General features: G+C 41.0%; 1 protein-coding gene across 3 annotated transcripts in view; it reads right to left on the bottom strand.

Moving 5' to 3' along the window:
- Positions 1–14,026, bottom strand: part of RALGAPB (Ral GTPase activating protein non-catalytic subunit beta) — a 65,476-nt gene that overhangs the window by 47,074 nt on the left and 4,376 nt on the right. For all 3 annotated transcript variants that reach the window (XM_056353604.1, XM_056353605.1, XM_056353607.1), the window contains exons 2-6: positions 10,830–11,042; positions 9,960–10,162; positions 4,961–5,124; positions 4,120–4,306; positions 855–986 (exon numbers count right to left, since the gene is read on the bottom strand). In XM_056353604.1, coding sequence (XP_056209579.1) covers positions 855–986; positions 4,120–4,306; positions 4,961–5,124; positions 9,960–10,162; positions 10,830–11,012 — 869 coding nt within the window. In that variant the 5' untranslated portion in view covers positions 11,013–11,042. The remainder of the gene's footprint in view (positions 1–854; positions 987–4,119; positions 4,307–4,960; positions 5,125–9,959; positions 10,163–10,829; positions 11,043–14,026) is intronic.

Raw genomic sequence — 14,026 nt, 5'->3', positions numbered from 1 at the left:
TTATTCTAATTACTTTTGATGTCTTTTGAACTCAGTTTAAGAGGTTTTTACACGGCCAAAATTATTTTTAAAAGGTAAGCAATTAATTAAATATTGCCAGTAAACAGTGACAAGAAAGGGATGGGTTATAAAAGTTTGACCAATTTTTCCCAAGCGATTCAAATCCTGTAACAGCAATTCCAGATTTGAAGAGTAAGAGTACTTGTGATGTTACCATCACAAATGCAGAAAAACAGAGTTTTTGTAGTTATTTAGAAGTAGACTTTGAACAGTCTAACTTTTATCTAGCTTTAATTAGTAAATAACATTTTAGATGAAAAGTTTAATATTCTGGCCATTCAGAAGATTAATGCAATGCCATTCTCAAGAATCTTTGAAAACAAGCATGCCACTTAGTTCAGTCGTGTATTTTAGGAAAAATAACATGGATGTTTAAAATTAACTGTATAGCTTTCTTCATAAAAACAAAGATACATTCATTTTTAACATAATTTTCTGTAGGTTAAATATAACACTCTGGACAATAAATGGAAGCAGTACACATCTCTTGAAGCTATTGTTCTGCTTTTCCTGTTTGCTACCTCTGAGAAACAAAATTGTATTGAAGTCCTGTTTTTCAGATCCTCCAAAATGCCAAATAGCTAAAAACTTTTTAATTAAATGAACCGGTTTACATTCTCAAAGAGTCAAAGAGTTTAAAGTTGAACTCACAGCCTTGCCCTGAACTGCTGCAGGGCACTGGTACAAGTTTCTTGCACTTCATTCAGCTATCTCCAGAGAAATTTTTCATTTGTCATGCAGATTTATAGAAATGATGCAAGAATACAAACAATGGATGGCTGTAATTACAATACCTCAGCATATGTAAAAAGCGAAACCAAGTTTGTGCAACACACTCATTATCCATTTCAGGAGGAATCAGACCAGCATCTTCATCAGGAATTTTAAACGGAGGAAACGAAGGTCCGTATGTAAAACGCAGCAATCTAGAAAGCAAGTCAAGACAGATCTGTCATTCAGTTAATACTCCTCAAAAATTTAACAGTGCATTCGAGCCACAAAGGAATGAGCAGTCCACAGATGAGCCCACAAGCAACAATGCAACATCCCAACTTTTCCTAGAGATCCCCATTTTACAGTCATTTAGCAGTCTTAAAGGTTTGAAGGGTACATGCCTTGGAGCTTGCCCAAATGTCCAACCAAATCAAAAAATTGTTAAGTCATAACACCCTATAGCAGCTCTCCCATCTGTCTACCCAGGGGTGTTACCAATTAACAGCAGCACGTGCATAACTGACAAGATGCTACATAAGGAGGGGGAATGATAATGGAATTTAAGCCTTTATCCTCAAGGCTTGTTAAAGCATTCAATGACACCAGCAAGTCACATTAGGTTACAGGTCTAAATTCCAAGTTACTGGTGACTTAAAATTTACACCAGCACACTGAGCAACACTCGATGCCATCCTACAAGTAGCATGGGGTTTACAATCCACAGAGTAGCCAGCTCTTCCACAAAGATACACTATGTTTTGCAGAAGCTGGGAGTTGCAGAACACTGAAGAGCGAGCCCGGAGAGGGCTTCGCAGCAATGCAATGTCATGAGGATAATAGCTTAGATAAACTGAGATCTTTCTCTGGAAGTGCTATAACTACCTGACCAGTCACCAATAAGCTGCACTGAGCCACTGCTGTCTGATTTGACCCCTGGTCATCCCCAGCTTTGCAAACTTAAGAGATCAATTTCCCTGATCAATATAACCTTGGTGTTCCCTAAAAGGATGGAAGAGATCCAAATTGCACTTCCTCAATACCCTAGAATTCCTAGAAATCAGGTTTTTTCCTAAGGTAAACTCACTTTTAGCACCATCTTTTGCTTCATGTCCTTATTTCAAAGCTTAAGTTGCTTGTAATGGACAAGAAACGTCCCATTAGTCATTGCCCACTTATAAAGCCATATAGATTTGTAGAGATAAGGGCATTACAACAAAGAGAAAGCGGAGGAGAGCAAAAGTGTAACTTTGGATTTAGAGGCCAGCTGTAAATAGGCTGAATTACAGTCTTCCACTTCCCCCAGCACTGGGCACCACAGTAACTTGCAGCTAACTAACGCAAAAAACACTCAAAGTGTGTTTAGAATCACAGTCTACCACAGTAACTAGCTTGGACAGAAAAGTAAATGAACTTTAGGACATGAGGCCTTCTTCAGGTCCAAACCAGAAATACACACACCTGTACCAGGCAGTAACTGCTTTCCAGTATGGCCCAGCACCCATTTACATTAAGTGCCCCAGAGGGATCACCCCATAGAAGACTTTTGCTGAGGTATTACCTAGCTCTGATAAACCCAGAAGAGTCTGGGCAAACCCCATGCAAAGTCATGCCCCCCATCTCTGTTCTGCAGCAGACCGCACTACTTCAATTGTCCCCTTACGAGCTGCAAGAAATCAGTTTTTCAAGGAACATGGCTGAATGCTATCTGAACTTTGGGACATTTTCAATAATGACTGAAAACAGAAATAAATTGTAATCCACACATCCAAGGCAGTTAAAATAGACTTAAAGCACCCTAAATGGGTAAAAATAATATCTACTGGTATAGCAACACAAGTAAGACCCTAGTTTCATCCTGCTATGAAGTCATATCCGTAAGATTAACACTGCACATGTGTACAGATTTCCAAATATAATTTTCCATAGTTTTGAGATGTTCACTCTCAGCTTACTGCTAATAACCCAATACAGAAAACAGTTTACAAAAACAACACTTTTAACTGTTTGAAGCTGGAGCTCCACTGAAGCATTAAAAGTGCAATTTAAAATACCACTGAACTTAAGTTAGCCTCAGAGGAGTTCAGCTTTCTATGCATTAGGCATAAACCAACATTACTGAACAGCAGACTAAAACATTACAGAAAACCTGCAGATTACTATGCATCCACAGAACTAAGACTGTTAGTCAACAGTGGAAGAAAGTGTGGGCATCATGCATGGAGCAGAACACCAATGCACGTGACAGAACTGTTCTTTTCAGATCAGTAAATCAGAAAATATTTTCTGTTATGCAACGTTATATCTAATGAACTAAAAATAGCTAAAGAAATAGGATGGGAAATCCGCAGAACTTGTATTGCAGCTTTATTTCCCGCAGGTTTAACAAGTAGCTGCATAACTTGGAAAAATCCATCCACATTTGGAATTTTGACAGGTAATTTAAAAACAAAAGTTTTTGGATTTAATATAAACCCTAGCAGAAAAGCATACTGTTGAATTTTTCCACAGTGCAGCAATTTTAATAAATCTTTGAACTTCCATAGAAATGGCTATTGGTGTCGCTGGAAGGAAGAGACCCAGATCCCTACTTCTCAACAATTAATTTAGTTCTTTCCTCCAGAAGGCTAAGATGTGTCCTGCAAAGACTGTATACCACAAAGACCACAGTGTTGAGGGTACTGAGACTCCCCTCACCGTTCAGGGCCTTCTACTACAGCCTAACCTCTCCTGCAGCCCACAGAACCCTTCATTGTTCCCATGTCTAGCAGTGCTTGGTACAGATCTCCTCCAACACTCTCTGGAGGAGATTGCCACTGCTCAGAGTAGAGCCTGCAGCCTGCCTCTGGCCCACTGCCTCCCCACTGCCAGGGCACAAGAGCCAGGCAGCTACAGCACACACAGCTCTGCAGGGCAGGAGAGGCAGAGGCGAAGAGCTACCTCAAATAAGCAACGTGCAGTAGTAACAAGCACCTAATATTTTTGGTGGTGACCACTATTAAACATACAGACTATACCGCTACACTAATATTTATGACTCATTATTCACTAGACATGATGAAAGTCACAGTGATGGAGACTAATATACACACACACCATGAAGTATTAAATATCAGATTGATGCTAAGATTTACACAATAACAGAGATGATCCAATTCAGATCTTCACTGGCAGAATGAAGACACACACACAAACAGTAAAAGCCAAGGATACTAGCAAGAGCTCTCACTTTGCTTTGCTCAGTCACTTTTGGATTGCTGCGCCTCCCAAAAATAAACTGTAGAGAAAAGCCACGTATAACAGTGATCATCCCTATATGTGCGTTTGTTTCCATGGGATTTCTCCTACCTGGAAGTAAGGGCACAGATGACCTTGCTCCACTGCTCAACTACTGCAGGGTGATGTCGCCAGTTGGCCACCATCTCTTTGGCAGTTTTCCAGTAAGGTGGTGTTGGAAAGCACCGTGTACAAGCCAGTAACCACACCTCAAACAGCACACCAATTAATTTTTCAGCCAGATTCTCAGCAATACCACCTTATAACAGAAATAAAGCATGCCTTTAGTGAGTATTCAGTCTAAATAACTTCAAATACCTCCCCAAGGAGCTCTCAGTTTAAGTGTGTAAAGATTCTTAAGTCCATTATGGTTTTTTTTATCATTTTTTATTTAAGAGTGATTCCTGATGGCTTCCTATGGCCAGCTACTCTTTTCACAAGATGAAACATAATATATAAAGACAAGCCACATACATGCGTCACCAAGGGACACTGGGAATTCGCTGATCTGAGGCTGTCTTCTATTGCCTTTATCTATATTGATGTCTTTTTTAAAAAAAATAGGTATAAACTGATGATGCTATTTTCCAGTAGGCAGGCCAAACAGCAAGACAATAGGAGCTTCAGTGAAACAAGCAGGGAATAACATCGTCTGAAACCATTCACCATGAACTGGTCCTGTACAGATCGCTGTTCTGCAAAACTATGTTTAAGAAAACTCAGCTCTAAATCATTCAGTCTTTTCTGACAATGCTTTATTTCAGAATATTATAGACTAATTTGGAGTGAGCTACTGTGCTTTGGTGGCTACTAAGAGCTTTTAACAGGTTTTTCCCATCCCCCTGGCAGTTCAACATCAAGCAGAGCTAAAGGTTTTTCCCATAATTGTACCAAATGGAAGTTGCACATGAACCTTGCACAGTTGGAGCTGCTAGAAGAGTGTCATTGATCTGAAGAAGAAATAATAACAAAACCTCCCAGGTTTCTCTTGCCATAATTGTTGATTCATGAGCCAGTTTCTGGACAGCTTTCAAAACCTGCAAGCACAGTCTCATCTGACTAGATCCTGGGTCTGGCCTGCAAGAGAAGAAAATAATACTTGAGTCTCTAAACAAGAATGATAAAGTTATACATACAAGAATCTGAACTTTGAGCAATTACAAGAGGAAACATCAATATTATTGAACAAGAACCAAGCATATGAGATAATATGCTTCTATGCACCCTAACACTGCCTCTAAGCATCTTAACTCTGCCTTAATGAGCACAAGATGTACTGTAACACTCTTCACTACGTGACACACAAGTCACCGCCAGAGTGAACACTAACTGAAGCAAGTACAACCCATTACCTCAAAGGAGTTCACCTTAGACCAAACAATAAGAATGTAGTTGAGACATCAGTAGTTGTTACATATAAAATTCAGAAAGAAAGGGGCAAAATTAAGAGAAAATATTGTTAGTAAATGAATTTAAATTCTTCCTAGTTCTTTGCCTTGCAAATGTAGATCCAACTCTTACCCCCAATTCTTTAGATTTAGAAAAAGAGAAATCTAGAAGAGGGTCGTGAAATAGGAAAATCAGACTAAAGGATGATGGGAAAAGTAAGGAAGAAAGGGAATAAGTTGGTATTATCAAGGTCCTCCCTATAGTAACAACTAGTTCCACATGATCACTGCTGAGTCACTCAACATGAAGTGTTGCGGAAACAGCACAAAGCAACATGCTCTCTTCCCATCAGTCAATTTGGGACAAGGCAGAATGGGTACAAAAGAGTAACAGCAAATGTTCCGGACAGTATCTGAAGACAATGGTAAACAAAGTGAGGAAGCCTAGACGTTTAAAAGGTGAAAGAAGAGATTACAAATTAGAGTGTGCAATATATGCAAGCCATATTTTAACTTGTACACTGTTTCCTCAGCCTTCCTACCACTTTCTGAAGGGATAACAAAAAAAGAAATCCTAAAAATACTACCTTCCACTGGAGTAGTAAATAGTATCATCAGATTCCTACCAAACACTTTCAATGTGGTATAACCCACAAGTCACACTGCATGGTAGGCACCTCAAGAACACGCTGATCCACTAGAGAGAGAGCCGCTTTTCTTAGAGAATAGTAGTTTGCATCAAGATCCCTTATTGACAGACACACACTAAAAATACTATCTCTTACCTTAACAGAATACATGCTGCATTACAGTGCCGGAAACAAGATTACAAAGAGACAAGATAATATCTAATGCAAAATTGCAGACTGCTAGTCACAGCTCAGGACAGTCGCTTGATGCTAGTGCTAGATCCTAACAGACAGTCTCTGTAGAACAACAAAGCTTGGAACAAGTAAGCCCTGGCTTGTTTATAGCACTATTTTTCCCCTGAGCAACAACAGAGTAAATACTCTCATAAAAAGATATCCTTAATCTTGATCAGGCTTGAAGTTTCAAAGCCTGTTTCAAGACTTGTTTCCCCTAATAATTTAAGGAATCTATAAGAAGCAGGCTTACATGTAGGAGTTCCATATGCAAGGGGACTAATGGGGTAATTCTGAGCTAATCTGATAAAGGCAGCTCTGAAGTCCTCATCTATCTAACAGTTCCTCTTGTCCACAAAGTCAATTGAATGGCAAACTTTAGTTGCAGCATTTTGCAGATTCACACCTGGATTTCTACAGAACTTGGCCTTTTGGTTCCTATCCTGGTTTCAGCTGGGACAGAGTTAATTTTCCTCCTAGTAGCTGGTACAATGCTGTGTTTTGGATCTAGTATGAGAATAATGTTGATAATACAGTGATGTTTTAGTTATTGCTAAGTAGTGCTTACTCAAAGTCAAGTACTTTTCAGTTTCCCATGCTCTGGCCAGCAAGCAGGTGCACAAGCCAGGAGGGAGCAGAGCCAGAACAGTTGACCCAAACTAGCCAAAGAGATATTCCACACCACAGAAGATCCTGTTCTGTATATAAACTGGGGGGGAATCGACCAGGGGCTGTTGATCATTGCTCAGGGAGTGGCTGGGCATCAGTCAAGTGGTGGTGAACAACTGTATTGTGCATCACTTGGTTTTTCTTCAGTTTTATTCTTCTCTTTTTGTTACCTCCCTTTTCATTACAATTATTATTAGTATTATATTTTACTTCTATTGAAGTGTCTTAACCCAAGGGGTTTGTTTACCTTTTTCCAATTCTCCTCCCCATCCCAGCAGGGGGAGGGGGAAGTGAGCAAACAGCTGGGGTTAAACCACAACAGTTACACTTCTCTGCAACAAGAATTGTTCTCATGATTTCATACAAGAAGTGTTGTTACCACAAAAACAAGTCCATTATACTTGGACAGCCACATGTTCTATGGTCTCTCAAGCAATTCCAGACATTTTAGTTGTACAGAAGATGCTGGTATCTACACCTCAGTCTCCTCGGACAGGAAGCAGTGGAAGAGAGCTCTCCTACTTCCTTTCTGTGTTTTCAACAGTTTGTGGCACAAATTTTATATGACAACAGTAACTACCACTACTGCTTAAGTAACCTGCAAGACCTCCTGAATATCATAGGGTTGCTAGAGATGGAAAGCCTGTAGGTTGCCTGGGGACTGCTCAAATATGTCAAGAAAAGAACAGCTTGTTTCATCAGGGTGGACAGAAGGTCAGTGCTGGAGGGAAGGATGCAAGCACCCTCTCTCTAGTTGGTCCAGCAAACAGAGGAAAATCAACTTGACTCATCCACCCTTCAATGTTCTCATTTTTCAGCACACTATTTCAAGGACTATACATGTTCTCACTCGATTCAGCTGAGCACTCAAACAATGATTTATAAACACCTGCTTTGTACTGGGTGTATACATGTTCCTGAGATGCTACTTAGGTTGAACTGCCCACTTAAGGCTACTGCATTTCACACTCCAAACACACGTCCTCATCAGGGTCTGAAACTCTCACCACAACTCTGGACCACCACTTTTAAGACAGCCAAACCAACAGCTACATTGTTTCCAGGAAATCAGGATGAAGAAGGAAGCTATTTCAATCGCACCCCACCACAGGGCATAGACTTAGTGTTTTTGACACAAGAACAGATTTCTCCAGGAGATAGTTCAATGCAGGTTGCTACAAGAGCTCCTGGGCAAGTATTATACAGGAGCCCATCAGCACCAGTAACCTGCATCAACTGGGTAAAATCAGAAATTATTCTCCCCTTCCATTCCCCAGGCACAGAAGAATATGAGCTTTGCTTTCACTCAAGCAAGATGTGCACAACTCAGTTCTGCATTTCATTTCCATCACAGAATGTCTTCCAGTTGCTGGAATGAATTCTGATCACAGTTCCACAGAGGACAAAACTTGAAGTTATTTTTCTTGAAAAGAGTAGGGACTTTTAACATCAAGTGTTGACAGCAGCAGCCATGAAAAAAAACCAGCATTTCAGATACATCTTAGAGGTTTTTGAAAGGAAAGCAACAGATATACGGGGGGAGGGGGGAGGGACACAACAACGGATGACGCACACGACATAGTGGTGAGGGGGGAAGTGTTTAAAATCATTATTTTTCCAGCCCTCTCTGTCTCTGGATGTTAATTATTTCATTCATCAAGTGCAATCTACCACCTTGCATCAAGCTCCATCAACAAGGCTGGGAGAGAAGGGTGGAATGGCAGCTTGTGCCAACAGCATACAAGAAACAGGACTACTAAACTGCCTGCTACCAGAGTCCCTGGTGTGAAAGCAGTCAAGGGATCATATGCTAGTGAAGAATTCTCTGCTGTGCCAAGGGTATAAAGGTTCCCAGACAGTAGACTATTCTGCACATATTGGAGCTTAGAGACAACCTTCTGTAGAAGTCTAATCCAGAAGCATGCTTTCCTCAGATTTGTGCTATTGCCCTGACCATCTTTTAATGCAAATTAAAATGCCTTTTTCACTACAAGAAGAGCAACAACTAAGGTTAAGTGGTAGACTTTGAAGCAATCAATAAATAGCAATGAACTCCTTGTCTGAATTTGTGTGAGTTATTATTCAAAGCCCTCTAATAACAAAGCCTGCAGGTAAAGTTAAGCAATCCAAGTGCAGCAAAGCACTTTGAAGGTCAGGTCACTTGCCGTGATACATTGTTAATACTGACAAAAGCAGATGATCTGGTACTTACAGACATACACTAAACATTGATCTGAAGTAATTCTAGATGGCTAATATTTAAGTACTCTTTCATAGGGAACTATTAAATAATATCCTCTTACTTATCCAATACATGTGTTCAACAGAAGCAGGTAAACTTGTCAAAACAAAGTATGATGTTTGAGCACTCTGACAACACAACTTCATCCAAGACATAGAAGTATGTGTATCAACATCATCATCCAAGGTTGTCTAGTGTAATACCAGGTTGTCAGATAGCAAGGAGTCCTCTGCAGGATTCTTTTGAAAATACCAGTGAAAGACAGCGAGCATAGTTATGCCCATTTAACAAGCAGCAAGATGCAGTTACAAAGCAGCCACACGCTGCAAGGTCCTCCACCACATCGGAAATGTGGTGAAGTCTTGAGTAAACAAAGCATGAGATTGCCATGATGTGCTCTTAAGTTATCTCAGTTTTCCACAATACAAAGCAAACAGTGATGCCATTTAACCTTTCCCTCTACCCTCCAGTCATCCAATAGAAATGGTTCTTGGAAGTTGTTAGAACAGTAAATATTCACGTCTATGAACAATCTTAGTTCTAATTACCTAAACACAGCAGCAACAATTCATTTTGCTACAGAAAATTACAAAACAGGTTTGGAGAGACACCTTCCTCCTAACTTTGCAACAAAAGCAGTCTTATTTTAATCAGGAGCCTCTGTGGCTCATCAGGCCTCTTTGACAGGTTACCTGCCAACCACAGCTTCGAGTTCTTGTCCCTCAGGAGTGTCCCAGCCCTAACACTCACCTCGGTACAAAGAGATTTTGGAGATGTTTGAGAATGCTTTGAACGTAAAGGTTTGGTTCCTTAATAACTGGTAAAGGAATGGAGTCCTTAGGTAATACAAGAGCCATAATCCAATCTGTATATACGTCGACACAGTATTTCACAGTATCGCCATCCAGAGGAAGGGTCAGTCCGTAACAAACCACCTCCATAGTCCATTTTACCTAACCAAACAAAAAGTTATTAAAAATAAATGTTAGCAAGTAAACAGTGCTCAGAGCACATCAGTTCTAACTCAACAAAACAGTAATTACGTGGTGCAGGCAATTCTACCTAACATACACTGCAAGAAAACGCCCAATCATGAATTTGTATGTGACATCATGAACAAATGGCAAATCACTCTTAAAGCCTGAATTTCTTTAGTCTAACCTGTAGAGAGAACTCTTCAGAACACACAAGAGCTGACATAATGGAAGACTTTCCAATTCTAGTAAATACTTGTACCATACAAAAACTTTTTTTTCTTAAGTCACATACTGTTGGTTCAAAAATGAAGGTATTAGTGTTTTCACTGCTGAATTTCTTGGGGGGGGGGTGGGGGGGTGGTGTTGGTGTTTTGTTTGAGGGCTGTTTTGCTTTAGTCTGAACTTCCTGGTACAGTAGCTTAGATAAATACTTACTACTAGGTCATGAAGTACACTGTTGCTATGAACTAGCTGTTTTTAGAAGCCTTATGTAGATTACTAACCTAAAAATATAGCACACTTCATAAAACTTGGGACTCTTAAAGACAGGAAAATAGAAGAGGCTATAAAAAAGAAAAAAAAATATCATTGAGTTGCCACTCTAGCATGAAGGAAACTATGATCTCTAAGGAAATGCACTTACTTCTTTGTCCGTTTTCAGTAAACTCTCATTTCCAACAGATGATGTAATTAAAGCTTGTCCAAGAGGACGCACCACTGCATTTGCCACTTCTCTTCCCACATTTTCAGGATAGCTGTGAAGTACACTGGTATTACCCTGATCATTTTGAATGACAAGGTGCAAGGATCTCCACTCTGAGTACATAGTGCCTCTATGCTACAATGCAAATAACACCTGTGGGGCAAGGAAATAAAAAAAAGACACATAATTAATAGAAATGTCTATAATATGAGTTACCAAAACTGAGGCTATTTGCCATGATATGGAACCTTGTAAATTCAAGATGTACATGTTTGTGTCATACATTTGAAGACCTGGAAGAGATTTCAACAGCTGGTTTTCAACCTATATATATATACATAAAATGTGAGCTTGTGGGGGCTTTTGTTTCGGGGTTTTTTGTTTTTTAAAAAGATTACAGTAAGTTTTGGTTAGGGACTAGCTGCCCATGTGAGACACTGAAACTTGAGAAGCAACTTCAACTCTCACAACTTCTGTTTGCACCATCCTTGCAGGAAAGGTGCTCTTACTTACATGACATCTTTGGCTAAAGAAAGAACAGTTCTACAAGTACTTTCTTCATATAAGCAATGGCTCTAATTCATACCTTTTTCAGCTCAATAGTATTAAAAATACATACAAGGAAATTTTCAGGAAAACCTTAGTCATCTTTGAAGAAAAAAGAATCTGCCTCTTCTTACACTTGGGAAGTATTTCTCCTACAGCATGCACTACTCAGAACTGGTAGCTGAAAAATTTGATTGATTGATAATGAAGAGTGCACTTTATCTGAAGTAATTTCAGGACTGACTGAGCTGTGGTGGATCACTAACTTAAACCCAGTATTACTTTATAGTTTCATTATAGCAGCACATACTGGTACCAAACCTAAGGCATTACAGTATGCCCCAATGCATTCCAAATCCTTGTAAAGTCAATACACACACAGTCACTCCTTAACCTAAATTTGTCCCAGAGATTCAGGGTAGAAAAGCCAGTAGAAAATTTCACAGGTAACCCCCCTCCCAGAATTAGACAGGAGAAACAGAGTTCTCCTTTCACCAACAACCTCCACTCAACTGCAATTGTACATTTTTCCTTACTGCAGACTAAGCCAGCTCAGGGAGCCAAGCTGACAGCAAACTAACCAGGTGTTTGCAGTGGCAGGTTTTGGGGTAGGGTTTTTTTGGCATTGTGGTGAAACAACAACCAAGACAGGAGGATTAAAAGCAGCAAAGGTTAAGCTATGCTTCCACAGTCACTCTCAGCCAGCATTTGACAGAATCACAGAATGCTCAGGGAGGGAAGGGATCTTTGGAGATCACCTAGTCCAAACCCCTGCTAAAGCAGGTTCTCCTAGAGCAGGTTGCACAGGATCATGTCCAGGCAGGTTTTGAATGTCTCCAGAGAAGGAAACACCACCGCCTCTCTGGGCAGCCTGTCCCAGCAACTGGTCACCCTGAGTAAAGAAGCCTTTCCTCGTACCCAGATGGAAGTTCCAGTGTTGCAGTTTGCCCAGCAGCATGTCAGGGTATGCCTCTCTTCCCTGATCAAGCTGCACCATCACCACACACAGAGCTACCTGCTGGACAGAAACAGGTTTGGAAGCTTGGCCAGAGCAAGCAGCCCCAGGCAGCAGGGAGGCATGGTGTGTGACAAAACCAGCAACTAGTCATAGGATAGCTGTCCAGTCTCAACAGGCAGCACTGGGCAGGTCAAGGAGATCTACCAGGCACTGCCGGTTTTCATCTACACAAAACCTTCGGAAAGCTAAGCCAGCACAAAGGTTTGTCACCCGAGACAGTTTTTAGCTGGATCAAGATTTGATCTAACTCAGGTACAATGAACACGTGTGCCAACACAAAGGAGCAGTGAGGACACATGGCCAGGGGGGTGGCAGGAGCATCTCTTCTGGCAATAGCAGGCTTTTGTACCTACTCACAACATTACAACTGCTGCTTAAACAGGTGGTACCAAGGCAGCCTAAGCCATCAGAATTGGGACTACGCTCCCTCTTCCCTTCTCTCCCAACAACACCAGCAGTTTTATCAGTTATCTGAGCCAGCTGACCATGTGGACAAGAAACCAAGGAAATGACGGCTGGCACAGAAGAAAAGCAAGAAGTGTACAACAGCCACAGCTTAGATCAGCTCAAGCTGTCACAAATGGCACCCCAAGGACCGTTTGCCAACTACACTTAGCTGGCACATTTTGGAAGACTGTTAGTTACACAGGAAATGTTTTTAATGCCTCCCTTAGACATTCCTCGGCCCAAAACCATACAAGAAGCCAGGCCTGGAAAGCACCTCAGAGACAAACCACCATTAAACAAGTCCGCCTATTTAGCAAGCTCCCTGAATGTTTATTTACACCCAAAAACCTACATAAAAAGCCCAACGATTCCCTTTGAGGGAGGAGCGAAAACAAGGCAGCAAGATCTTAGTTTTCCATACTGTGTCCTTCCTGGTTTGAGGTGGCAATTACATGTGCTCATCTGATAGTAAATTAATCAGAGCAGCCACAGCCTGCAGGAAGTTTAGGCAGTTTCTCTCCTCCAGGGGCAGGGGGTATGTGCCACTGTGGTCAAAACCCTTAGGCTTAGAGAAAAACAACAATTCCAAGACACTAGCTCTTAGGACACAGAGAAGTCACAACAACAACAACAAAAAAACAAACAAGAAAAACAAAATGAACATGACCCACAATCCTTAGTGACGGCTTCAGTCACTGCTTGGTTTCATTATATAGGTTTCCCTACTGCTATCTTTTCCTTTCATATCCTATACCCATAAGGCCTCTTGAACTTTCCCTTGCTGCCCCACCTCCCTTAGTCTCCAGCTTGTGTTTGGAGGGGAAGAAGGAGGGACAGAAGTGAAATATCATCCCCTTTGCAAGAGTACCCTTTCCTCTCTCAGGCCCACAGCACTGCTTCTACCACAAGAGCAGTGCACCCCTTTCCCCTGCCCCTCCAGCTTTGCTGCTCACCACAAGGGAAGGGTGAAGGCACTCATCCCTCCCATTTATTGCTCAAGTTCAGCACAGAAGCACATAACACCATTTCAGCAGCAGCACTGGTTTAAATAAACTGATTTCAACTGATAAAGCAGCATGTACTTTCCATCACAACACCCCAGTGGAAGAACCAGCAGCTAACAGCT

The sequence above is a fragment of the Falco biarmicus genome, chromosome 10, assembly GCF_023638135.1.
Source record: "Falco biarmicus isolate bFalBia1 chromosome 10, bFalBia1.pri, whole genome shotgun sequence".
NCBI classification, from domain to species: domain Eukaryota; kingdom Metazoa; phylum Chordata; class Aves; order Falconiformes; family Falconidae; genus Falco; species Falco biarmicus.
This window is presented reverse-complemented; position numbering and strand designations above follow the sequence as displayed.